Below are 25,566 nucleotides of genomic sequence, written 5' to 3'. Positions count from 1 at the left end.
GCAGCAGGTGGAAGTCCAAAGGGAGAGAAGGATGAGAGGGCATTTGTGAGGGTCTCGGGGAGGAAGCCTTTTCCATGGGCGAAAATGGATGATGGAGGGCTTGTTGGAGGGGAGAGTGATGCAAGAGAGGGAGATGAGGTTGGCCTGGTCTCTGATGGACAGACCGGAGATATCTAAGCCATTGGTGATAACCAGGTCTAAGGAGTGGCCACGGTTATGGGTCTGGGAGTTTATATGGAGGGTGAGAATAGGGTGGAGAGGAGTGCAGTGAAGTCAAAGGAAGTTGGGGCAGGAGGAGTTGAGATGCAGGTTGAAATTGCCTATGATGAGCAGACGTTCAGTGCAGAGGGACAGGGATGAGAGGATAGAGATGCCCGTGAGGGAGGAACCAGGAGGTTTGGGGGGGACCGTAATGCAAGGAGGATTTTGAAGGAAAGAGAGGAGGGGTGGTAGAGGGTGAGCTGCTCAAAAGAGGGGAAAGAGTCAGCGGAATGGGGGAATAGGGTAAGGGAGGTTTGGGATATGAGGGCCTCAACACTGTGACGATTGGGACGGGGATTGTGGTGGATTGTGTAGGGGGGGGAAGTGGGGGTGGGTGCTTTGATTGGGGGAGGGTTCACCAGAGGACAGCCAGGTTTCTGAGCCCTAGGACATCAATATGCTCATCCAGGATGAGATTGTGAATGGTGAGCGCTTTGTTTGAGAGGGAGCAGATGTTTTGGAGGGCAATGCAGGTGGGAGCTCTGATGGAATTGGATGCTGGGGGAAGGGTTGGGGTGGTTGCAGATTGTGGGGGGAGAGAGACTGTGGAGTTTGAGGTTGGAGGAGAATTTTGAAGGGTACGGATGTGGATGAAGGAAAGGTTTCCCTATGCATGCGGGGGAGGGTCTTGCGTAATGAGTGGGCGATGGGGCAGTCAGGGTGACTGCTCTGGGACAACCAACAATGCGTGCCGCGATGAGCATGGCGGAGGATACCCAGGCTGGGCAGAGGGATTCAGTGGACGAGTCCAGAAGAGAGAGAAGGTGAGGAGGACGATAGAAGAGGATGGAGGTCACGTAGCGAGTTGTGGAGAGTAGAGTGGGGCGGGTGATGGGGGGAGTGGCAGCCAGAATGTGCATGCCTGGACCTGTGCAGGAGGCTTGAGATAGCAGAGGGGATTGGATTAACTAGATCAACCACTGCTGTGGGTCCATATGTAACGGGCAGCGTGTCCTGTAGACAGGCATGTGCGGTGGGCTTGTTATGCACAGCATGATCTGTAGAAGCAATGTGTATATATATATGTGTGTGTGTGTGTGTGTGTGGAGAGAAGGGAAGTGTATCCTGTAGCTAGAGAAGAGGGGTGAATATATGTGAGATAAAGGGTATGTGGCACATGTGGGTGCTCATGCACGTGTGTAACAAGGTAGTATACCTTGTAGCCACAGAATAATAATAATAACAATAATAATAATCCTTGCATTTGATATTGCACTTTTACATCTTCTAGACGTCTCAAGGCGCTTCACAGAACATACTGTAAAGTGAATTGACCGTATATTTTGTGGGCGAATAGGGGTAAATATGTGTGTGGTGTTGAGTGCAGGGTGTGTGGCGTCTATGTGTGCGTGCGATAGGCAGCGGGTCCTATGACAGTGAAGAGAGATGTAATGTACATGTGCACAATGTGGAGGTACATTGGTTCTGTGTGAAGCAGGTGGGGCAGGTGAGGGAGAATGCAGGTTAATCGCAATGCTCTCCCATTCCCAAAGCGCGACACCTGGAACGGAGACTTTGGTCAGCCAGAATTTACCTGTGGTATGCCGGATGCACTCAGCCACATTGTCGCTTGTCTGAATCTTCAGTGGGGGAACAATGATGGTTCGAGGTTTGCCACTGTAATGACTGTCCGAGTGGCCTTTGCTGGAGGTGTAGGTGGTGGCACTGGGGGCAGCCGGACGAGGCTGCACGGCATATGGACTGTGGCTACTGGATGTGTCCGAGTCTGGAGAATCGTGAACAGTCACACAGCTGATAACGTTCTTCCTCTGCTTCAAAACTCTGCCGGGAGAGAAAGGGTGTCAAAAATACAATACAAAATTACATGTGTAAAGCGCCGAACAATCAGGGATTAGGACCCAAATGGGGAGTGGGGTTGGGATCAGGGAGGATGGGGGGTGGTGCGTAACTGAAGGCACGGTCGAAGGCGCAGTCAAAGAGGATGGTCTTCAGACGTGCCTTGAAGGAGGCAAGGGAGGAAGTGAGGCGAAGGGAATGTGGGATGGAGTTCCAGAGGGTGGGGACAGAGAGGCTGAAGACCCGACTGCCAATGTGCAGGAGCAAACTTGAGCCTGCTCAGCAGAGGAAGCAGACAGTTTGATAAGGGGTTAACAGGTTGGAGAGGTAAGAACATCAGTGGTCCTGGAGTCGAGAGTGGAGGCAGACAAATAGAATAGGGTGTCATCCGCGTATATGTGGAAGTTGACCCCATGTCTACGGATAATGTCACCAAGAGGAAGCATTTACAGGTTGAAGAGGAGGGGACTGAGGACAGAGCCCTGAGGAAGGTGACAGTGCGGGGACTGGAGGAGAAGTCATTTTGGGAGACAAAGTGTAGACCTTGTGAGAGATAGGATCTGACCCATTCAAGGACAGAACTAGAAGGTTAAAGTGCGAGGTGAGGTGGAGGAGGATAGAGTGGTCCACAGTGTCAAAGGCAGCAGAGAGGTCGAGGAAGACAGAGCGAGCCCTGGTCACTGATGGACAGAATGTCATTTGTCACCTTGACCAGCGGCAAGCACGGAAACCCGATTGAAAGGGTTTGTGAAGGGAATGGCGGCAGAGGAAGCAGCGAAGCACCAATTGACTAACAACCAGATTCCAACTTACTGCTAGGTAAACAGAGGTGTGTGGAGTAAGGAAACTTCCCTAAGGCTTCACCCCGCCGGGGAATCGAACCCGGGTCCTCTCGCTTATGAGGCGAGTGCCAAACCACTACATTACGGGACTACACTAATAATAAACCTTGCATTTGGTATAATGCCTTTGAAATTAAGAGGACGTCTCAAAATGGATACTCTGTGAAGTGTGGTAACTGTGTATTTTGTGGGTGAATGTGGCAGCCAATGTCCAGAGAGGTGCCCATTGAGTTACCCAGTGCCCAGAGAGATACCCAGAGCCCAGAGAGATACCCAGAGCCCAGAGAGATACCCAGAGAGAAGCCAGTGTCCAGAGAGATACCCAGTGCCCAGCGAGATACCCAGAGAAATACCCAGAACCCAGAGAAATACACAGAGACATACCCAGTATCCAGAGAGATACCTAGTGTCCAGAAAGATACCCAGTGCCCGGAGAGATACCCAGTAAGATACCTAGTGCCCAGAGAGATACCCAGTGTCCAGAGAAATACCCAGAGAGATACCCAGTGTCCAGAGAGATACCTAGTACCCAGAGAGATACAGAGACATAACCAGTGCCCAGAGAGATACCCAAAGATACCCTGTGCCCAGAGAGGTTCCCAGAGAGATACCCAGTGCCCAGAGAGATACCCAGTGCCCAGAGAGATACCCAATGCCTAGAGAGATACCCAGAGAGATACCCAGTGCCCAGAGGGATACCCAGAGAGCTACCCAGTGTCGGAGAGATACCCAGAGAGTTACCCAATGCCCAGAGGGATACCCAGAGAGCTACCCAGTGTCGGAGAGATACCCAGAGAGATACCCAGTGCCCAGAGATACCCAGTGCCCAGAGAGATACCCAGACAGTTACAGTATCCAGAGAGATACCCAGTGTCCAGAGAGAGATACCCAGTAACCAGAGAGGTGCCAAGTGAGATATCCAGAGATACCCAGTGCCCAGATAGGTGCCCAGTGAGATATCCAGAGAGATATCCAGTGCCCAGATAGGTGCCGAGTGAGTTATCCAGAGAAATACCCAGAGAGATGCTTAGTGCTCAGAGAGATTCCTAGAGATCAGCTCACCTGCTGGGGACTTGCTTGGGTTGTTCCTCCTCATCTGTGTCACTGCTGATGGTAATGACACTGACCGCTGGACTGGGAGTGTCAGGGATGACAATGGTCTGTCTCTGGGGATCCCGGCTTGTGCTGGTCGTCTCCCCCCAGCCACAGGTCAAGGTACTGCAGGCCGGGCTGTTGCGGACCACAGCACACCGGGGCGGTGTGTTCCCCTTCACCCGCTTCGAGCGCTGTGGGGAGTGCAAGTGGGTGCTCTGAGAGGAGATCTCATGGGTAGAAATATTCCTGTGGAAAAAGAGCACAGAAGAAATAATCCAGGTGCCGTTAATAATAATAAGCCTTAAATCTGATATTGTGCCTTATCAAAGCGCTTCATAGGATTTATTAAAAATAAAACAATGATCCTTGCATTTGATATAGCCCTTTTCATCTTCTAGACGTCTTAAAGTGCTTCACAGAATAGACTGTAAAGTGAATTAACTGTATATTAGTGGGCGAAATGCGGCAGCCAAATTGCGCACAGCAATGTCCCACAAACAGTCGTGGATTGAAGTGACCAATTTATTATTTTTTTTTTCTTGAGGGATTATTTACTATTTACTATGAAGTACCGTGTTGGTGGTTTGTAGATGAAGCCAATTTGTACATTGCAACGTCCCCCAGGGAGGCAAGTTGAATGACCGATTTTATCTGATTTTAGAAGAAAGAGAGAACAAAGGTGCATTTTTATATATTCTCCGTTTCAAAGCAATTCACACCAATTGCTATTGATATTCTTGTCAAAAGAAAGCGGGCGCAGGTATTTTCTAATTTTCTCCACATTAGCACACGCCTCTGCTCCTAGGTTTACTTTTTTAATCCCATTTAATATCCTATACTTCTCTATAAGGTCCCCTCTGAGATATCTTCTCTCAAGAGGAAGACCCAAGCTTCTCTAATTGTTGCTCACACCCCATTCCTCTAACAATGAGTATCCTCCTCGTTGCTCTCCTCTGCTACTGCCTCCAGGATGTTGGCAGTTCCAAAATGTCATGGGGGCCAGAAGTATATAGAATACTCTCAGAGCGATCTGCCAGAGCATTTTGCAATCACAAACATTGATAAACACTGCACTGTAAGTATCACTAAGTTACTGTTAGCTGTACACACTGGGAAAGGGCGTATCAATTTGAATAAGTTTATGTTTCAAGTCACGTGCCTTCATCAAAGGTTCAGGCGTTCACAGATAAATCTGGACTTTGAGCTGACCAGTGCTGGGGGAGCACTGCATATCAGAGGAACACAGTGGGGACACAGCACAGTGGGGACACAGCACAGTGGGGACACAGCACAGTGAGACCACAGCACAGTGAGACCACAGCACAGTGAGACCATGGTGCAGTGAGGACACAGCACAGTGAGACCACGGCACAGTGAGGGCACAGCACAGTGGGGGCACAGCACAGTGGAGACACAGCACAGTGAGACCACGGCACAGTGGGGGGCACAGCACAGTGGGGACACAGCACAGTGGGGAACACAGCACTATAGGGAACACAGCACAGTGGGGACACTACTATAGGGAACACAGCCTAGGGGAGGAGGAATACAGGACAGCGGGAAACACAGATTGGCAAATTCTTCCCTTCTGTTCTGTGTGTGCAGCAGACACGAGCATCTGGAAAGAGTTACTCACACAGAATCCCCTAATACTTCAACATATACTGCACTCTGTGCAGCAGGATCTCCACCAATACTTGCCAACATCCAAACGGCTGACATCCTGCAAACTTGAATTGTAAGGCTCACGGCCTCACATCAAATGAGTAAATGGTTTTACTCTGAGAGTGTGTCCCATTTTCCTATATATTGTAGTTATTATAATAATAAGAATGCCTTTCACATCAGAACATCTCAAAGCACTTCACAGAATTTACTGTAAAATTTAGGGACTGTGATTAAAGATGGGCATGAGAGCCACAGTAATGTCCCACAAGCAGCCGGGCACTGGGTGACAATCCTTTGTATGAAAACTGCACCATGGAATCTTTAACATCCGTCTGAGAGGCAGACGGGACCTCGGTTGTAACGTCTCACCCCGATAATGCAGTGATTTCCCCAGCACTGCATTATAGGGGATGGGGGTGGGGGGTTGACCCACCTGGAGGAATGCTGCTGTCTGTTCTTCTTCGACGAGGAGCTTGCAGTTGGCTGCTGCCTCATGACGTGAGCGACACCAACATTCAATGGCTGGGCGGATGGCAGGGTTACATGACTTGCCAAGAGGGCCGGCTGTTGCATGATGGTACTGTAATGGCTGCTGTGCGGATGTGGGTTCCTGTGTCAGACGCAGAAGGTTAACAATAGGGCGACAATTTAAGATACAACAACAACAACATTTATTTTGCATTTATATTTATATTCACGCAGGGCAGAGTCCCAGAGCACTTCAAGATAGTTAGTAAACAAGCAAATGGTTAGGAGAAATGTTTTCACACAGAGTAGTTTCGATATGGAATGCCCTCCTGGGAGTGGTCATTGAGGCTAAATCCATATTGGCCTTCAAGAGGGAACCATATATACATCTTAAAAAGTGTCAGCTACTGGGGATGGAAAAAGGACAGGTAAATGAGACTGAAATGAAGGAGACTCTAGGAGGAGTCAGCACAGATATGATGGGCTGAATGGTCTTCTATGACATATCATCTTATCATGTCAAAGCACTTCACAGGATTTAGTGACTGTGTTGTAAGTGAAAACTACAGCCAATTTGTGCACAGAAATATCCAACAAACAGCCATGAAGTGAATGACTGATTTTATCTGGAGGATTGTCAGCCAAGACACTGGGAGAAACACCTTTCTTCCCATGGTGACGCAGGATCACTGACATCCATCATTTGAAGGACAGTGCCTCCAATTGCACAGCTCACCACCAGCGTTGCAATGGAGTGTCACTCAAACTGTGAGTTTAAAGTTACGTCGTGGGGCTTGAACCCACAACCTTCTGACTCAGGGGCGAGAGTGTTACTGACTGAGCCAGACTGACATGGTCAGAGGGAATAAGTTGCAGTGATGGTGCAGGCCAACATCTGATCCGCAGAACTCACTGGGAATGCTCTTTACATTTCAAAATGTATGTTATCCCAGTCAAATGCTCGCTTTAATAACTCACTTATTAAGTACCCGCTAATGTGCATTCATACTAACCGGTCACTAGGATATTATCATTGATAATGTTAAAATTGTGTGCGTTTTTGTTGTTGATAATGCTGCTCCCTGATAATAGTTTTGTTCACATCACATTAAGACCCGCATCTCAAAGCGTTTTACAAAGACAAAATCATTTCCCAAGCAGGGAAGAGGAGGAGGGGTAATGACCGCAGCCATTATCAAAGAGGTAATAATAATAATAATAATAATCCTTGCATTTGATATAGCGCTTTTCACGTCGGGAGGACATCCCAAAGCACTTCACAGAACACTCTGTAAAGTGAATTTACTGTATATTTGTGGGCGAATGCGGCAGCCAATTGAGCACAGCAATGTCCCTCAAACAGTCGTAGATTGAAAATGACCAATTTATTATTGTTTTTGGTTTTGGAGGGATTATTATTAGGCGTGTGGAGTAAGGAAACTTGCCCAAAGTTTCGCTCTGCCTGGAATTGAACTCAGGTCTCGCTTGCAAAGCGAGTGCTCTAACCACTGAGCTACAGGACTCCACAAAGATAGGATTTAAGGTAGGATTTCAAGACAAACAGAGGAATGGGGTGAGATGGAGGAGTAGAGGGAGGCATTTACATGTAGTGACTAAATTAGCTATTACAGTGAGTGTACGCTTAGTGAGAGATGGAGCCATTGATTAACGAATAAAGTCAGTGATGGAGAGTGACAATAAGTAACAGATAGTGAGTGACAGAGAGAGTGAATACAGACAGTGAGTGACAGAAACAGTGAGTGACAGACAGTGAGTGATGGAGCCAATGAATGATGGAGACAGTGAGTGATGGAGACAGAGAGTGATGGAGACAGTGACAGACAATGAGTGATAGAGACACTGAGTAACAGAGACCGTAAGTGAGAGATTGACTGTTGGAGACAGTGAGTGACGGAGACAGTGAGTGACAAGAGACAGTGAGTGACAGAGACAGTGAGTGACAGTGACACTGAATAACGGAAACAGAATAGGTGAAAGACTGATAAACCGAGAGGAAGTGACAGGCACTAATTTTGATGATTTGATGCTTTGTTGAAATTACATTTTTTGCCAGTTTGCTGATCTAATACAAGGCAATAACACCAACATATTGACTGATGCAAGGTGTGTCGATAATACAAGACTATCTCCTATCCTCACACATGATTAATTAAAGCTTTTGGTTTCTGTACCTCTCTGATCTGTGCTGGGCTGAAGATAGAATGAGCACACAGGTGAGCCTACCTCCAGTCTGCCAGTTGCTGTGTCCTCGTCATTGACTCGGGCAAGACAGTGGCATGTTGCACTGAGGTGTGAGCTGCCACCCCAGTTAGCTGCTGCCAGGCTGGGGGTAATAGAATCTGCTGGGTACCCCCAGGCCAGGCCTGCTGTCAAAAAAGAAGCAGAAAACAACGAGTAGTGATGGGAAGTGCAGCTCTCTTCCCCGTCTTGAGCAATTTCTCTCCAGAAGAAAATAGGTTTCACATCTTGGCAGAGGAAATAAAATTATTATAATAATAATCCTTTCTATTGGTACAGCACCTTATCAAATCGCCAAGCACTTCACAGGATTTTACTGTGAAGTGCAGTGTCTTGTGTATTTTGTAGATGAACCCAGCAGCTAATTTACACATAGCAATGCTCCTACAAACAGGCAAATAAAACTGCACAGCTTGCCATAAAGAGTAGTGTCTGGCAAGCTTCCCACTGTTTGTCCAGCTGATTCATGAGGGCTTTGGTTTGCAGGGTTAAAAGAGCTGAGAGGGAAGAGTCCCTGTCGCAGTCTGCTTTCAATTCCTACCATTGAGCCACGTTGACTGAGCTGCCATCAGCAGCATCAAGGCATGTGCATACTGTATATCAGGCAATTTAGAACGGGCAACAGCCAATGTGAACCAGAAATGTTCCCCCAGACAGGGAGACCAGCAATCACGTTAACTGTAACCCATGATGTGCTCCACCCACAGAGCAGTGAGGCGAATTGCAAGTACCTGTGTAAGAAGGCCAGGCTGGATTTGAAGTGACTGCGCTCCAGGGGCCTGAGTGACGATGGGTACGGCATTCTCCACCCTGAGCGAGTATCCTGCGTGCTTGGTAGGAGAGGCCTGCAAACCTGCCACATCAAGAGAACAATAAGAACAATTTGTGCATTTGACATAATGTCTTATGCTGTTGAGATGTGACAAAGCACTTCACAGGATATACAATACAACAAAGTCTACATTTCTACAACACCTTTGTCAGGATGATGTATCAGGGCTCTTAACAATAACCAGAACATTCTGATCCAAGAGGCGAAAGCGCTGCCGACTTAGCGTGACCAGCGCACAATGTATGAGAGCGAATCCGAGACACGTGACATACGAAAACATGTCTTGAGAAAGGTTACACCTTGCAGGGTTCAAGGGTCAAACGGATGCGTGCCACTGGTTCATTGGCGGGTGTGTGACGTGAGCTCATTCCTGAAGGCTAAAGTAAAATAAAACTTCCTTTTTTGGTGGGGGAGGAGAAGGACATTTTTTTTTAAATTTCTATCTCTTATCACACAACAAAAAATGGACTTCAAAGATCTGACAGCAACACATGCTGTTAAGAGAATGTTGTAGCATCCAAAAGAAGGAATAAGAGTTATATCTTACCTTGAAACCCTGGTGGGCAGACGATAAGGGCTTGTTGGAAAGGATCAGGTCGTGCGCAAAGCTGAGGGGCAGTGGTCTGCAGGGGCATTCCCCTCCCCGTGACAGCTGCCATGGACGCTGCTGCAGGCTGGTAGAGTCCAGACTGGTAGTTGAGTAAAGAGACCTCAGGGTTGGTGAGGGACAGAGTGCCACTTGTTGTGGAGGTGGGAACCAGGTTGTTAGCCTGAACAGACAAGCACATCCAATAACAATAATAATAATACTTATATTTTGATATAATATATGTTGCATCAGGGTACGTCTCAAAGCAACTCACAGGATTTACAGTAAAACATAATGACTGTGTACCTTGTGGGCGAACACAGCAGCCAATTTGCACACAGCAATGTTGCATTAACAACCATTAAGTGAATTTCCAATTGTTTTTTGGACAATTGTTGGCCAGAACATTGCTGGCATCATTGTAAGACGTCTCTGGTTAGATATCTACCTGCTATACACTGTATGAGGTGACAACTCTGGTTAGATATCCACCTGCTGTACACTGTATGAGGTGACGTCTCTGGTTAGATATATACCTGGTTGTGCACTGCGTTGAGCTGGTTGTTGAAGGTCATGGTCAGATTGGTGGATGTGCTTGGAGCCACGTGGGTGACGAAAGGCGTCTTACTCTGGCTCACTGTGTCGTACATGTTGACTCGGTTTTTACATATCTCCATGTTTTGAAAGCAAGATTTCACACTGCAAATAAACAGATGAGAGAGAGCTTTTATCTGCCAAATCACTAGTGTAGGAAGCAGAGAAGGATCAATGGCCTGTAAACCCACCTGTGAGACCATTTTATCTTAAACAATCATGAAGAATTATGATCCTAATTTGGAAACCAATTTTCTGCAGTTTTTAAAATTTTTAATCTTATATCATACTTTAGATTTGATATCAAGTCTTATTATGTTGAATCACCCAAGAGCGCTTCACGGGAATTTACTGTGAAAAGCAGTCTTGGAGCACTTAAAGGAACTGTAGCTGGAAGAAAATCACGTACTGGGAGCTGTGTGGAAAGTCCACCAGGTGTGTCATTGTCACAAAGGAGTGGCTCAGTGTCTCAATTGGAGTGATCCTCTTGTCAGCGTCGATGGTCAACATCTTTTTCAGCAAGTCAATAAACTCCCGTCTGTCTGCCTTTTCCGCCAGCATCTCACTCCCTTCCAAATTGGCCGTCATGTTCACCTGCAAAGCAAAGACCATAAACAGACCATGGCTAAGCATCCGGCTTATTTCTCAGCCTGTCTAGTTTGTGTCCAGCACCAGGCACTGCAGTCTCACTCTACCCGAAAGAGCTCACGTTTATCTCTCCTATTTCGGAATGTCTCAGTGTAAAACAGTAACTCCATCAACATTGTCGGTCATATTTATTGTCAACAAATAGAGAGGTGTCACTGATAATCAGAGGGGCTCAAAGCTAATATCAGACTATATCACTAATAGCCAAAACAAAGGGTTTCACTGCTAATATTTATTGATATAGAGTTCTCACTGCTCATATTAAACTATATAGGGGTGTCACTGCTAAAATTAGACTACGTAGAAGTGTCACTTCTCCTAGGTGATGATAGTTAATTTGAGGTGCTTGATGCAGTAGTTTCAGAAGTTAATGACATATTCTGTAGGCAAATGTATTAGGAGTTTCAGCCTGTCAGCGTTAAACCTAGTTCAGACAGTTTTGTAGAGAAGAGTGAGGAGCAGGTAACTGAGAAGCATACCTGCGCCATATCATCCAAACAGTTAAAGATGTACTTTCGTGCTTCCTTCGACTTGATCCCCATCTCTGCCTCGTGATCATCTGGTGTCTGCAATATTCAGAATATAATATGATCCTTGCATTTGATACAGGGCCTTTCACATCGGAAGTACATATCAAAAATCTTCATATATACCAGCGTGGCTGGCAGAGAGAGCAGACAGAGATTAAGAGACAGTTAGAGAGTGGGAGATGGGGAGGTGTGAGAGGGAGAGAGAGAGAGTGTGTGTTTGGGGGTGAGGAAGTGAATGTGAGGGACAGGGGAGAGAAAAAAACAGAGAGAGAGAGGAGGGGGGGAGATTGAGGGAGGATGATTGAGAGAATTTGAGAGGGGATAGACAGAGCATGTTTGGGCGTGAGGGGGCGTGAGAGAGTAACAGAGAAAGAGAGAATGTGTTAGAGAGAGAGTAGGAGAGGGAGGAAGAGAGGGATTGAGAGGAGGAAGGTGGTATGAGGGTGTGAGAAGGGTGAAGTGAGAGAGAGTAATTGAGAGTGTGCGCGATAGAGGGTCTGGAGAGAGGGTGGAGAGGAAATGCCCCCCCTCCCCCTCTTTGTCCCCCCTCTGTCTCCCCCCTCTCTCTCTTCCCCCTCTCTCCCTTCTCCCCCTCTCAATCCCTCTCTCTCCCAATCAGCCGCATGGGTCACTGTCTGCAGCTGCTAAGAGAACATGTTTGCCTTCCTGACAGAATGCAGCAACGGCCGGTATTATTTCCACTCTCTGCGCTGCGTCCTCCCAACCGCTTGCTCCTGCCACTGCTTGATTGGATGACCCTGACATATATACTGCGAAGTTGCATTGGAGGTGAACCCTGCAGCCAATTTACAGACAGCAAGATTCCACAAACAACTGTGAAGTGAATGACCAATTGTATCTGAAACAAAAACAGAAGTCGCTGGAAACACTCAGCAGGTGAGGCAGCATCTACGGGGAAAGGAAAATGAGTCAACGTCCTTTCTCCATAGATCATGTCTGACCTGCTGTGTGTTCCCAGCGACTTTGGTTTTTGTTTCAGATTTCCAGCATCTGCAGTATTTTGCGTTTTGATCAATTGTATCTGTTGACCAGGACACCAGAAGAAATTCCCTTCTCTTTTCCAGTAGGGCCATGGTATCTTTAATGTCCTCTTGAACAGACAGATGGGACCTGGGTTTAATGTGGCTCATCTGAAGGATGGCCTTTCAGACAACACAGCACACTTCCAGCACTCCACAGGAGTGTCGGGCTAGACCTGGGGATTGACCCACAGTCTTCTGACTTGGGAGAGTGCCAACCAACTGAGCCAAACTGATACACATACTGACAAGTGCAGTGACTCTCATTTTCACAAATTATGTCTCACAGACATAGCCAGAGTTGTGTGCTCAAGACGAAATTCCCCCACTTTTCATGAACGAGCAATTGATTGCTGTATTGTTAGAGTGGATGGACAACATGAGAGAAACTAATTTTTCCTCTCAAGTCAGGAATTGCTTTATGTCCGCCTGAACAGGTTTAAGGACAACAATTCTGATAATGTCCGTCCAAGGCTGTGAGCTCAACATGGGGCAGGAACCTACAACCTTCTCGTTCAAGAGGCCAGAGGGATATTGATTGAGCCCGGGTGGTGCCTGATTTATCAAAATGGTTTTAAGGAGCCTTGCTGTTCAACATGGCACACCATAATCATCAAGTCTGCGTGTGTTGAGAGGGGAGACTGAGAAGTGAGAAGCGAGGTCTCTCCAGTGGTTGGTTATGTGTGTTTATCTGTGCTGCACTGGGTGGTGTGTTTCTAACGCGTCATTTAAACTTGGCTTTGGTCCTTTGTTCGATCAGGTGGAATCTGGTTTGGTTAAATAACTTCACTTCAGTGGCTCACTGGCAAATCACCAAAATTCACAAATGAATTTCAGTCAGAAAGTGCAGAGATCTGGACAAAGTCAGACACAAACAGAATCGGTGCTCCTCCCTCATCACATCAGAAGTAATATTCAGTCATTTATGGGTTAAGTTCTGCACAGAAATTGCTGGATTTGAAATGCTTTGGGAAGAATAAATGCAGAAGCCCATGCGGGCCTGTGTGCTGGAGAGGAAAATAGCCCATTGTTGGTAATGTAACGAAAAGCACGTGCAGGTAATCTGCAGAGATGAAAGTCCCGGGAACATGAGGTCATAACACAGCCAGGTGCGAAGGTCCATCAGTGCCAGCCAATAAATGTCACCAAACTGCCACCCATACTTCTCCTACAGTTTCATTGTGAGCATCAGTGTAAGAGTTAGTGAACGTCAGTGTGAGTGTAAGAGTCATTGTGAGTATCATTGTGAGGGTCAGTGTGATTGTCAGTGTGAGGGTCAGTGTGATGGTCCTTGTCAGGGTCAGTATTAGCATCAGTATGAGGGTCAGTGTGAGGGTTAATGTGAGGCTCAGTCTGGGGCTCACCCGCTCTAAACTCCCAATGGCAAGCTAAGCGGTTTCAGCTAGTTAAACTCCAGCAGTTACCCCAACGCACTCTCTGGGTTCTCCAAGCCTTGGCTTTTGCCAACTTGCCTTGGATCATGGCAACCTGCACATAATACTCTCCGAATTAGGTAACAGGGTGCGTCCTGCTGGGGAGAGAATGTGCTCTGCATTCCAGACACGGGGAAATTTCCATGTGTGGGAGGTATACATCTCAGTCTGGTTTGGAGGTTTAGTGATGGGAGCCAGGCATCAGCTGATCAAATGGAGAAGTAGAGGGTACTGACCTTGAGCCTCCACAGTGGATATGATGAGTCGGGATCCCGGTTGAAGAATCGTGTTGTCTTCGCTCCTGCGCTTAATAAATACTCCGCGGGTAATCCCTGTGTCTGTGAAATGTAACGGATCTACAGAAAGAGAGAGAGATGGGTGAGCTAATGCACTGTGTCCATCCAGTTCCATGACCTGATAACCGCACCCACATGGTGCAGACATGCGTGCTGTGACAAAGCTGGAGGTCGCCTTTACACAGGGTGCCCCCGTTTAGATGAAAAGAACTTAAGTCCCCCAAAGCTGGGAGAATGGGCAAATGATCAAGATTTTAGGAGTCAGTCTGATTCAGTCGGAAGCTCTCTTGCCTCTGAGTCAGAAGGTCTAAGATTAACCACCTGTGTGAGAAACAAGTGACTGTGAACCCTGATCTGGATTGTCAGATCACCCCTAACATCAGTTCACATAAGATAACCAATCATAGATCTAATAGAAGGTTTAGCCTGCTCTGAGCTGCCTGTGAACGTCCCAGTTCCCTGATGCTTTACAAAGAATGACTTTCACATCCTCCATAAGAATTTCAGCTTCAACATAGAACAGTCAAAAGAGAGGCTACAGAGTTGCTTGGTACACCGCGGAAGGAAGACAACCTTTTCAAAGTCTTCATAAGTTGTGAAAACAGACTCAGCTTTCTTATCCTCCAACCAAGGCGGGGAAAGGGAGAACAAATCTGCTTTAAAAGGCTTACAGGGAGATATTTGTTCTTTCACCTCAGCTGCCTTCAATGTTCGTCTCTGGAAGTCCCTCAGGACAAAGACTTCACTTATACGCAGCGCTCTTAAATAAATGAGGACTTTTTTTTTTGCTAGGAACTGTGCCTGAATGATAATAATCCTTATATTTGTTATAGAGTGTTTCATGTCGGAAGGACATTTCAAAACGCTTCAAATATGCTATGAAGTGTGGTGACTGGATTTTGTAGTCAATTTGTGCATAGCACCATCCCACAAACAGCCATGAAATGAAAGATCAATTTTATTTGGGGGATTGGTGGTCAGGACACCAGGAGAGGGAAACTTCCTCTCATCTAGTCATTTCTCAAGCTATCAGCAGAATGCTTTAAAGTGAGCTTTGAGTGGAGACAAACCGTGACAAATGGTAATCACGCCCACCCTGAAAAAACCCTCCCTTGATGCGTCGCAGCTATCAAGCTACCGGCCCATCTCCAACCTCCCCTTTCTCTCCAAGGTCTTGGAAAGAGTTGTCGCCTCCCAACTGCGCTCTTTCCTCTCCACCCATTCTCTTTTTGAACCCCTTCAGTCAGGTTTCCGTGCTGCTCATAGCACAGAAACTGCCCTGGTCAAGGTCACCAATGATATCCTGACTATCTGTGACCAGGGCTCCCTCTGTCTCCTCGTCCTCCTCGACCTATCGGCAGCATTCGATACGGTCGACCACGCTATCCTACTCCACCGCTTGTCCTCCCACCTCAACCTTCAAGGCACTGTCCTTGAATGGTTTAGCTCTTACCTTTCCCACCGTCTTCACTTCGTCTCAACGAATGGCTTCTCCTCCACCCCCCGTACTGTCTCATGTGGTGTCCCTCAGGGCTCTGTCCTCGGTCCCCTCCTCTTCACCCTCTATATGCTCCCCCTTGGTGACATCATCCGCAAACATGGGGTTAACTTCCACATGTATGCGGATGACACCCAACTCTACCTTTCCTCCTCTACTCTCAACTCCACGACCACCGATGTCCTGACAGCCTGCCTGTCCGACATCGAGTCCTGGACGAGAGACAACTTTCTTCAGCTCAACGTGCAAAAAACCGAGGCCCTCCTGATTGGCTCACGTCAGCGCCTCCGCACCTCAGGCGCTGACACCATCAGCATCCAAGGCTGCACTCTCCACCTCTCAAAGCCAGTCAGGAACCTCGGCGTTTTGTTCGACCCTGAGCTGTCCTTTCTCCCTCACATCCGCACCACAACTGGCACCGCCTTCCATCACCTCCGGAATATCGCCAGATTACGGCACTACCTCACCCCTCACGCTGCTGAAACCCTGGTTCACGCCTTTGTCACCTCAAGGCTGGACTATGGGAACTCTCTCCTCGCCGGCCTTCCCGGCACCTCCCTCCACAAGCTGCAGGTCATTCAGAACTCTGCAGCTCGTGTACTGTCCCGCACCAGGCTTCGGGACCACATCACTCCTACCCTCGCTCGCCTCCACTGGCTCCCCATCCCCCAGAGGATTGATTTCAAGATCCTCATCCTCACCTACAAGGCCATTCACGGCCTTGCTCCCTCCTACCTCTCCAACCTACTATCCCCCTACCTACCTGCCCGTACCCTCCGTTCCTCTGGCTCCGGTCTGCTCCACGTCCCCCGCCCCAACCGCCCTACTATCGGTGGTCGGGCCTTCAGCCTCTCAGCCCCGAGGCTCTGGAACTCCATCCCCCAGTGCCTTCGCCTTGCTTCCTCCCTTTCCTCCTTCAAGGCCGGTCTCAAAACCTTTCTCTTTGACCGTGCCTTCAGCTCCCCTCTCGACTCTCTTCCTCCTCCTCGCTCCCTCCCTTCCCTCCCCTCACCCTGACCATTTCCCCCCTCCTCTCTCCCTCCCTTCCCTCCCCTCACCCTGACCATTTCCCCCCTGCTCGGGTCATGACCCAACTGTGCAGCGCCTTGGGACGTCCTCCTGACGTGAAAGGCGCTCTATAAATGGAATCTTGTTGTTGTTGTTGTTGTTGTAATATACACTTTGTCCCCACGGGAGAGAGTGTGCTGCCAACTGAGCCAGGGATGAGGAGGTAGAGCTGACAGCAAGTACCTACTCGGCTAAAGTGTGGTGTCTAGGAGGCCTTCTGCAATTCTCTGGAGGCTAGCAGCAAGCAATATAAAATACAAAGTCTCTTGAATGTTATGAGAAATGTCAGGAGGATGCTGAGGGGAGGTAAGTTGGGTCTCAAAGCAACTGATCTGGTTCTGAGGTGACCTACTTGGCCACAGAATGATGGAGTCTGTTGTCCTTTGTGGCGGTCTTGGTAGCCCAATTCCTGACCACGGTAGGTCCTCTGTGACAGTCAGCCTGGCTTATCAGTAGGACTTGGATGGGCAGACCAGTTACAGAAGATAGGCTTTCTTCTCACTCAGCTCCTGTTAACCCTGAAAGCCAAAGCCCTAACTGGTAGTGTATTATCTGGATAAGCAGTGAGAAGCTTGCCAGGCAGTGCTCTGAATGGCAAGCTATGCTGTTTTAGCTGGTTAAACCACAGCAGTATCTGAACATTAAGATCGAGGATCAAAATGAGATACGGGCTTCTGTTTTGAATGACTCCTTGGATAGCTCAGCACAAGTAGCCTCTTGCAGCATGACTTCTGTCTTTCCCACCACAACTACCATCTTACTCTCTTACTGCTCATTCATTAAAAGCCTGGCTCAGTTGATACCACACTATCCTCTGAATCAGAAGGTTGTAGGTTCAAGCCCCACATGGTAACTGAGCTGACATTCTAGGCTGACACTGCAGTGCTATGGAGAGTGCCGCTTTTGATGAACAGTCTTTTGGATGAGATGTTAAACTGAGAAAATACTGTGAAGCGCTTTAAAACATTTTCCCTTATTAGGATTATTATTATAAAAGCTCAGACCTGCGAACCTGGACAGATCGAAGCTCTTCATTTAACTGGTTGCCATTTCCATTTACCTGTACATTTAAAAGCATGGTTCGCCCATTTGTACTCTCGCCTCTGAGTCAGTGTTGTGGGTTCAAGCCCGATGCCGAGGCATTAAGCTTAATTTCAGACTGACACTCCAACCCAATGCTGTACTGTAGGTGACAGCTAATGTTGTCTTGTACTTATTCGAGTTGCTCTCTCTCAGCTGCCAAAGAGCTACACAAAGTTGCTTCTATCCATCTCATCTGCTCTACGTCTCTGACCTCACTATTCTCTCTCCCTTGCTTGGTTTGTATGGCCCTGCTGAGCTGTATCCTATATCCTGCTGCTCTTCCCCACCACCTCCTGCAGCAGGGGGAAGCAAAGTGGGGGCATTTACTCTAAATCCAGCACCTCAGCCTCCACAAGCATTGTCCCCAAGGAGGGGCTGAGCAAGTCTCCGTGGGAACCTTGTAAGTCTTGCCTGGTTCCGACACACCAACTGCTGCTAGGGAGTGAAAGGTAGCAATGTTGGAGAAAGTGCGACGAGATAAATAGAGAGAAAATAAGAGCAATACAGAGAGGGAGAGAATGGGAGAAACAGAGAGAAGGAGAGAGACGAGAGGGACAGAATGAGAGATACAAGAGAGACAGAGAGGGAAAACTGTTAGACAGCAATGGAGAGACTGAAAGAGTAGTAGCAGAGACATCGATAGATGGAGAGACCGACAAACAGAAAGAGACAGACAGTGAAAGAGAAGACGGATAGAGAGGAGAGACAGATGGAAAAGGATAAGCGAGCGCTCTCGGAGACTAGGGCTCAGTTATACACCAGTTGTACACCACTAGGAACTGCTTCGTCACTGAGGTCAGGATAACAGTTTGGGAATTGAGAAGAATGTGGGACGAGTTCCTGAAAGTGGGAAAGTAAGAAAGTGAACAAATAACCAGCTTTAAAAATGGGCTCTGATCACAAGGTGTGATTGGGCCAGTGGTGCTGGATTGGAGCATGACTTACCTGATCATACTCCGAGGCCCCAGGATACAGAGGCCAGCCCAAAAACAGCTCAGCAATGACACAACCCAGGGACCACATGTCGATGGCTTCACAGAACGGTAACCCCAGGATGATCTCTGGTGCTCTGTAAAAGGGCAACAATAACAGGGTTTCCTTCTTAGACAGGAGCTGTTCATATCGAAGCTTTCATAAAGATCCTCCCAGTGAGTGACATTGAAATGCAATGGATTCTTTGCTGGCAAATGCAGCAGTAAATGTAGGTCAGTAATATCCCTCAAACACCAAACAAGTTAATAAAGCCCTCTAGGATGAATATCAATAATAAGCTTTATAATCCGCTCTCAGCAAAGAAGGAAGCTTTTCCCAATGTCGTGGCCAACATAAAATTGGTCACTCACTTCAAGGCTATTTGTGGGACATTGCTGTGTGTGAATGGATTGCTGCTTTCGCCTACAATAGACACAGTCACAACACTTTACAAACAAGCTTGTGATGCATTTGAGAGGCTCTCCTGCCATGAAAGGCAAATCACTCCCCTATAAACGGCCTGATCTGTGCTGTTACATTCATTACTGACCGTAGTATCATTCTGTGAGGTGCCCGGCAGTGAAAGAGGGCGTCTGTCAGAAATAGATTGATCAGCAGTGAGCTAAGAACAGCAAGCTGGGAAAAGATTGGCTGATATCAGCACCTCGGGTCCCCTCGCTTTAACTGTGTCATCATGTCACCAGAAGATTTCATCAATACTCCCTTTTATAGATTTACCATCTGCACCACACATCGATCTGGGGCCCAGGTCTGGGCAGGCTTTGAGATGAGGCCTTCACAAGCCTGTGGTCCCTTGGTGTATGCTAGACTTCAGATGAGACATCTGTCTGTTCAAGTGGACATTAAATATCCCATGGCGCTGATGGAAAACAAAAGGGACAATCTTCCAGAAAAAAATTCCTCAATGCTATTTGTGGATGTTGCTGTACACAAATTAGCTGCTGCATTTGCTTACAAAAATACACAGTCACTAAACTTAACAGTCACAAGTTTAACATTACAGGCATAGCTTTAAATGGCAAGGATCATTATCATGATTTAATCAGATCTTGTAACTTCTGTTTCTGACACCTGCTTTTTGTAACCTGTTTAATGGAGTACTGGGCTCCTCCGCGGCTGCAGAGAATTTGCACGCATTCACTTTGGGGACCGCTGGCTTTCCCACTCCTCTCCACCCCGTCCCCCCAGTCTGTGGTGTGAGGCTCCAATTCCCATTCATCAGCAATGTGGCTGAATTGATAGTACTTCTGCTTCTGAGTCAGAAGGTTCAAGCCCCATGTCAGGAACTTCAATCCATACAGTCTAGGCTGACGGTCCAATGCAATGCTGGAGGTAAGATACTGTACTGTCAGATGCCATCCTTCTGATGAGATGTTAAAACCGTCTGCCTGTCAAGTGGAAATTAAAGATCACACGGAAAAATTCAAAATGGGAACGGAGTTTCTCCCAGTGTCCTGGCCAACAATCCCCCAGATAAAATTGTTTACTCAATTCATGGCTGTTTATGGGACATTACTGTACACACAAATTGGTTGTTGCATTTTGACTATATTTTACAGTAAGATTCTGTGAAGCATTTTGAGATGTCTTGATGTTATACTCCACTATACTAAATAAGAACATAAGAACATAAGAATTAGGAGCAGGAGTAGGCCATTCGGCCCCTCGAGCCTGCCCCGCCATTTGATAAGATCATGCTTGATCTTCAGACCTAACTCTAATTACCTGCCCTATCCCTATGTCCCCCAATCCCTCTATTTTTTAAAAATCTATCAGTCTCAGCCTTGAAAATGTTCAAGGACTGAGCATCTACAGCCACTGGGGTAGTGATTTCCATAAGTTCACTACCCTCTAAGAGAAGAAATGTTTCCTCAACTGTGTTATAAAAGGCTGACCCTTAATTTTAAGACTGTGACCCCTGGTTATAGATTCTCCTACCAGGGGAAACCATCCCTCAGGGTCTACTTTATCCAGCCCTTTAAGAATCTTATGTGTTTAAATAAGATTTCCCTTCATTCTTCTGTACTCTAGAGAATACAGCCCTAGTTTATTCAGCCTATCCTCATAGGTCAGTTCCCTCATCCTAGGAACTAACCGAGTGAATCTATGCTGCACCCCCTCTAGGGCAAGTATGTCCTTTTTTAAATAAGGAGACCAAATCTGCACACAATACTCCAGGTGCGGTCTCACCAAGGCCCTATACAGTTGCAGCAAGACTTCCCTACTCTTGTACTCTAAACCTTTTGCAATGAACACTAACATGCCGTTCGCCTTCTTAGTTGCTTGCTGCACCTGCAAACTAACTTTTTGAGACTGGTGTACAAGGACACCCAAATCCCTCTGAACACTAACACGATCTAATCTCTCCCCCTCTAGAAAATAATCTGTTTTTCTATTTTTGCAACCTAGGTGAATAACTTCACACTTCCCCACATTAAATTCCATCTGGCACCTACTCGCCCACTCCCCGAGCCTATTTATATCCCGTTGCAATGTTTTTGCATCATCCTCAGAGCTTACTCTCCCACCTAGTTTAGTGTCATCCACAAATTTAAATACGATGTAAAGGGTTATGATGTAAGGGTTTAGATGTGCTGCGTAAAATTATAAATTTTTACACAATTCTGCACGATCTAATATTTTAAAACAAAACAGTCTCGCGGCTAAAACTGCCTGGAATTTCAGTCCTTGGGAAGCAAAAAGTGACTTGCATCAGAATACACTGTAATGAGCAAAACTCCACACAGCGCAGTCCCTTTCTCTGTGCCTCAAGTTACAGAGGAATCTGCAATTTATCATTCTCTTCATGCCTGGTGCGAGTTAGCTTCAGTAGATTTTACGACACAGTTCACACGCACAAGATTGCCAATTGCGCAGCTTACCATGCCTGGTAAATGGATCCCACTGCAAAAAGAGGTTTTCCATCATCCGGTAATTTGAGCTCCTGTACTCCCGGTCACTCACATTCTGCTGCTCGGTCAAAGGGCAGTGACTCCCAGGGAGAAAACCTCCACACTTCCCAATCCCTCTGCTCTTCTCAGACCTCCCTACTCTGCTCCAAATACTAAATACTCTGGAATCCTTTCAGAAATGTGTCGATCAACAGCACTGAGGTGCTTTCCATGGCCTTAAATTCCATCTAGCCTGAGCCTAGGAGATGCTGCTGTTTTCAAAAATTGTGGAAAATTCTTCAATTCAGTCTTAATTTGTGTTAAGGACTGCAGCTCCCAAAAAGGGGGAAAATCTGTTGCCTTTAAAAACCTACAAAGAAGGGAATAGATGGGGTAGTAGGTGATGGGAGTAGTAGGGGTGGTGCTCGTGTGGAGCTTGAACAACTGGACCAATCACTGGGCGGCGCTTTAATGTCCCGTGGAATTCTATGTACTCAACGATTTACAAACAGCTGTTTGTCTTGACATTCTTCAGGGAGGGGTTGTGGGGGGAAGGGGGTCGAAGCTGTATGATTCGTGTGGGGCAATTGGGATGCCACTTGAGGAGTTTCCAATGTTGACCTGGAGCTTGATGGACCAGATCAGCTGACCCTCTCCGGAGTCAGGATTGAAAATGAAATCAGTTGAGTTTAGATTCCCAGACGTCATCCTAAGTGCTCTGGTACTTGCTGTGTACAATTCTGGTCACTGTGACATAAGGGGGCTGTGCAGGCCTTATAGAGTTAGTGTAGAGGAGAGCAATGAGGATGATTCCCAGTGTTAGAGGAGTGAGCTGTGAGCAATGAGGGCTCTTCAGTCTTAACAGAAGACAACTTAGCAGGGACCTTATGTGTAACATTTAAATGGGATTGAAAAAGTAAATCCTGAACAATATTTTAGCATGTACCAAGACAGGAGAACAAGAAGATAAGACAATAACAAATTGCATTTATATAGCATCTTTCATATCAGGCGGATGTCTCAAGGTGCTGGATAGTCAAGGGTGGCTCCCGAGCTGGGGGTTCAAATAAGAACAGGTGGAGGATAAGAGGGGTGACGGTGGGAGGATGACTGAAGGCATGGTCGAGGACGAAGGTCTTGAGACAGGCCTTGAAAAGAGGTAAGCGAAGGGGCAAGGCAGACGGGCAGAGCGGGGTATAGGTATAGGCTTGTGCCTGCTGAGCAGAGGAAGTGAACAGGTTGGTAAAGCTTTAGCAGATCACAGACATAGGGAGGGGCAAGACCGTGGAGGGCTTTAAAAGTGAGGACAAGGTTCTGTGGATTGGATTTGTGCCAGTGGCACGCACCTATGACTTGAGGGAGCGGAGCTGGCTGGTGTAGCAGGGGGATGTGCGGAAATAGCAAGCAGTGTGGGGGCAAGGGTGTCAAGGATAACAGAGCTAGAGTTGTGGAGGAGAGTACCGAGAAGCTAAGTTTGTTTTGGAAGGAGACCCAGAGGGGCAGGAGGTTCAGATGACTCTAGGGCAGCGGAGAGGGAGTCAGAGAGGGGAATTTTTTTCCAGGGGCGGTAGGAGATGAAGGAATTAAGGGAGATGAAATAATGGTCCGAGATAGGCTTTATTGATGATGCTGATGTCCAAGACGGTGAGGCCCCAGGTCGCAGGGTCACCATGGATGTGAGTGGGGTAGGTAATATGGAGGGAGAGGTTGGGGAGGGTGCCAAGGAGAGCAGTGCCAAGAGTGATGGGGACTGGGGCTGGAAACAGAGTAAATAATACAAAAAGCAACAATACAATTGAGGACACGAGTTTAGAGTTGAAAAGGACAATTGTAGGCCAAATACCAAGAAGTTTTTCTTTACCCAGAGGGTAATTAACAACTGGAACAGCTAGCAGGAAGTGTGGTTGAGCCCAGGACACTGAACTCATTTACAAGATAGTTTGATGCTGTGATGGGGGGAACGGGTGTTCTTGAGGGATGAGATCAGAATGGCTGAAGAGCCTTCTTCATCCAAACCAATCAACGTCGAGATGCTCACTGGTAATATCAGGCTATATAAAGGTACTTGCTGTTAATATAAGATTGATCTTGGAAAAAAGCCAACTCCCCAGCGCAATGGGTTCATTTTAACGGACAGATCTAAATGCCTTGACTTAGGTTCATAAAAACAATGCAACTCTGAGCAAAATGATGATCCCTAGTAAGGAAGATCTCCTCTGAGTCAGGAGGTTGTGGGTTTAAGCCCCCATTGGGGACTCACACTTGTCTGGCACTCCAGTGAGTCAGAGGTGCATCCTTTGGATGAGACATCTTACAGGTATTAAATGCAGGAAGGTGAATTCTTCCATCATCTGCTCTGATAGGTAAGCATTTTGATTCTCTGGAAGAACCATGTCAACTTCACATCCCTGATGTGATATAGCATATCTGCAGCTCCACAGGTCTGTCAAGCTTGGCTGGGTTGGTTGCACTCTTGTTGTGTTACCGTCTGCTAATACTTTGTCTGAAGAACTTTTGATGTGTCAGCCTGGCTCAGTTGGAAGCACTCCTGCCTTTTTAAGTCAAAGGGTCCAAGCCCCATGTTGCAAACTTGAGAGCTCACAATCCAGCCTCACATTTTGGTGCTGGGTAGAGTGCTGCATTTTTGGAGGTGCTGTCCTTCGGATGAGATATTAAACTGAGTTCTGTATATGGCTGTTCAGCTGGAAGTTACAGATTCCATGGAACTACTCGAAAAGAGAAGGAGTTTCTCCCGGTGCCCTGGACAACAATCTCTAAATAAAACTGGTTATTCACTTCATGGTGTTGTGGGAAATTGCTGTATGCAAATTCGCTGCTGTGTTCATCTACAAGTACACAGTCACTACTTGACACTTTGTAAAAGTGTCCTGAGATGTTTCAGTCCCGGTATCAAAAACGAGGATTATTGTATCAGTCAGCGGTGTGTGTCCATTTGTTTTGCAGCATAAGCGAAGTCTTGAGACAGATGCTTGCTTCCTTTCTGCTTGCCAAAACCAGCAGTCCAGTCAATACCATCTGTTATAGAGAGCTGGGGAAGAATCCCAGTTCCCTTCAAAGGCTCCAAATAGCTCAGGTCTTAACAAGGCACCTGCACATGATAGAGAGCACTCACTCTTATCAGTAGCTCAAGGAATCTTTATGTATTTTCATTCAGTGCTCTGATGCCACCAAAAAGGGTGTGCCCTGGGCTGGAGATGATTTCTGCCAAAATTGCTAGTGACGTCCAACTGTGTTATGGTGCTGAACATTCTGGAGGGAGATTAAGGAGTTACTGTGGGGGCATGATGAGTGGGGGAGATAAGTGTGCACTTCCAGGTTGCAAAACAATAAGCTCTCCAATATCACTCACTGCTAGACACTCCTCTTTTCTTATAATAATATAATCGTTGCATTTGATACCGTACCTTATCCCATCATTGAGTCGTCTCGACAGATAAATAATCCTTCTATTTCATGCAGCGACTTTAACGTTTAATCGTCTCTATGTTCTTCATAGGGCATTGATTGTTATAAGATGGTTTGTATTGTACTGTACTGCCTATTTTGTAGGTGGATGAAGGAGCCAATTTGCACACAGCAACGTCCCACAAGCAGCCAAGAAGTGAAGAACCATTTTTTCTCTGATGGTGAGACCAGGAGGAAAACCACCAGCACAGGGGC

The 25,566-nt window shown here is 47.0% G+C and overlaps 1 protein-coding gene across 1 annotated transcript in view; it reads right to left on the bottom strand.

Annotated features, from left to right (window-relative positions):
• The window catches only part of hipk2 (homeodomain interacting protein kinase 2), a 62,541-nt gene that overhangs the window by 5,844 nt on the left and 31,131 nt on the right, over nucleotides 1-25,566 (bottom strand). Inside the window, exons 3-13 of the mRNA XM_042334824.1 lie at nucleotides 18,947-19,070; nucleotides 14,293-14,412; nucleotides 11,533-11,619; nucleotides 10,815-10,999; nucleotides 10,348-10,510; nucleotides 9,770-9,992; nucleotides 9,122-9,243; nucleotides 8,376-8,518; nucleotides 6,097-6,273; nucleotides 3,963-4,241; nucleotides 1,796-2,043 (exon numbers count right to left, since the gene is read on the bottom strand). Coding sequence (XP_042190758.1) covers nucleotides 1,796-2,043; nucleotides 3,963-4,241; nucleotides 6,097-6,273; nucleotides 8,376-8,518; nucleotides 9,122-9,243; nucleotides 9,770-9,992; nucleotides 10,348-10,510; nucleotides 10,815-10,999; nucleotides 11,533-11,619; nucleotides 14,293-14,412; nucleotides 18,947-19,070 — 1,871 coding nt within the window. The remainder of the gene's footprint in view (nucleotides 1-1,795; nucleotides 2,044-3,962; nucleotides 4,242-6,096; nucleotides 6,274-8,375; nucleotides 8,519-9,121; nucleotides 9,244-9,769; nucleotides 9,993-10,347; nucleotides 10,511-10,814; nucleotides 11,000-11,532; nucleotides 11,620-14,292; nucleotides 14,413-18,946; nucleotides 19,071-25,566) is intronic.

This window comes from Callorhinchus milii, unplaced genomic scaffold (genome assembly GCF_018977255.1).
Source record: "Callorhinchus milii isolate IMCB2004 unplaced genomic scaffold, IMCB_Cmil_1.0 Scaffold5, whole genome shotgun sequence".
Classification (NCBI taxonomy): domain Eukaryota; kingdom Metazoa; phylum Chordata; class Chondrichthyes; order Chimaeriformes; family Callorhinchidae; genus Callorhinchus; species Callorhinchus milii.
This window is presented reverse-complemented; position numbering and strand designations above follow the sequence as displayed.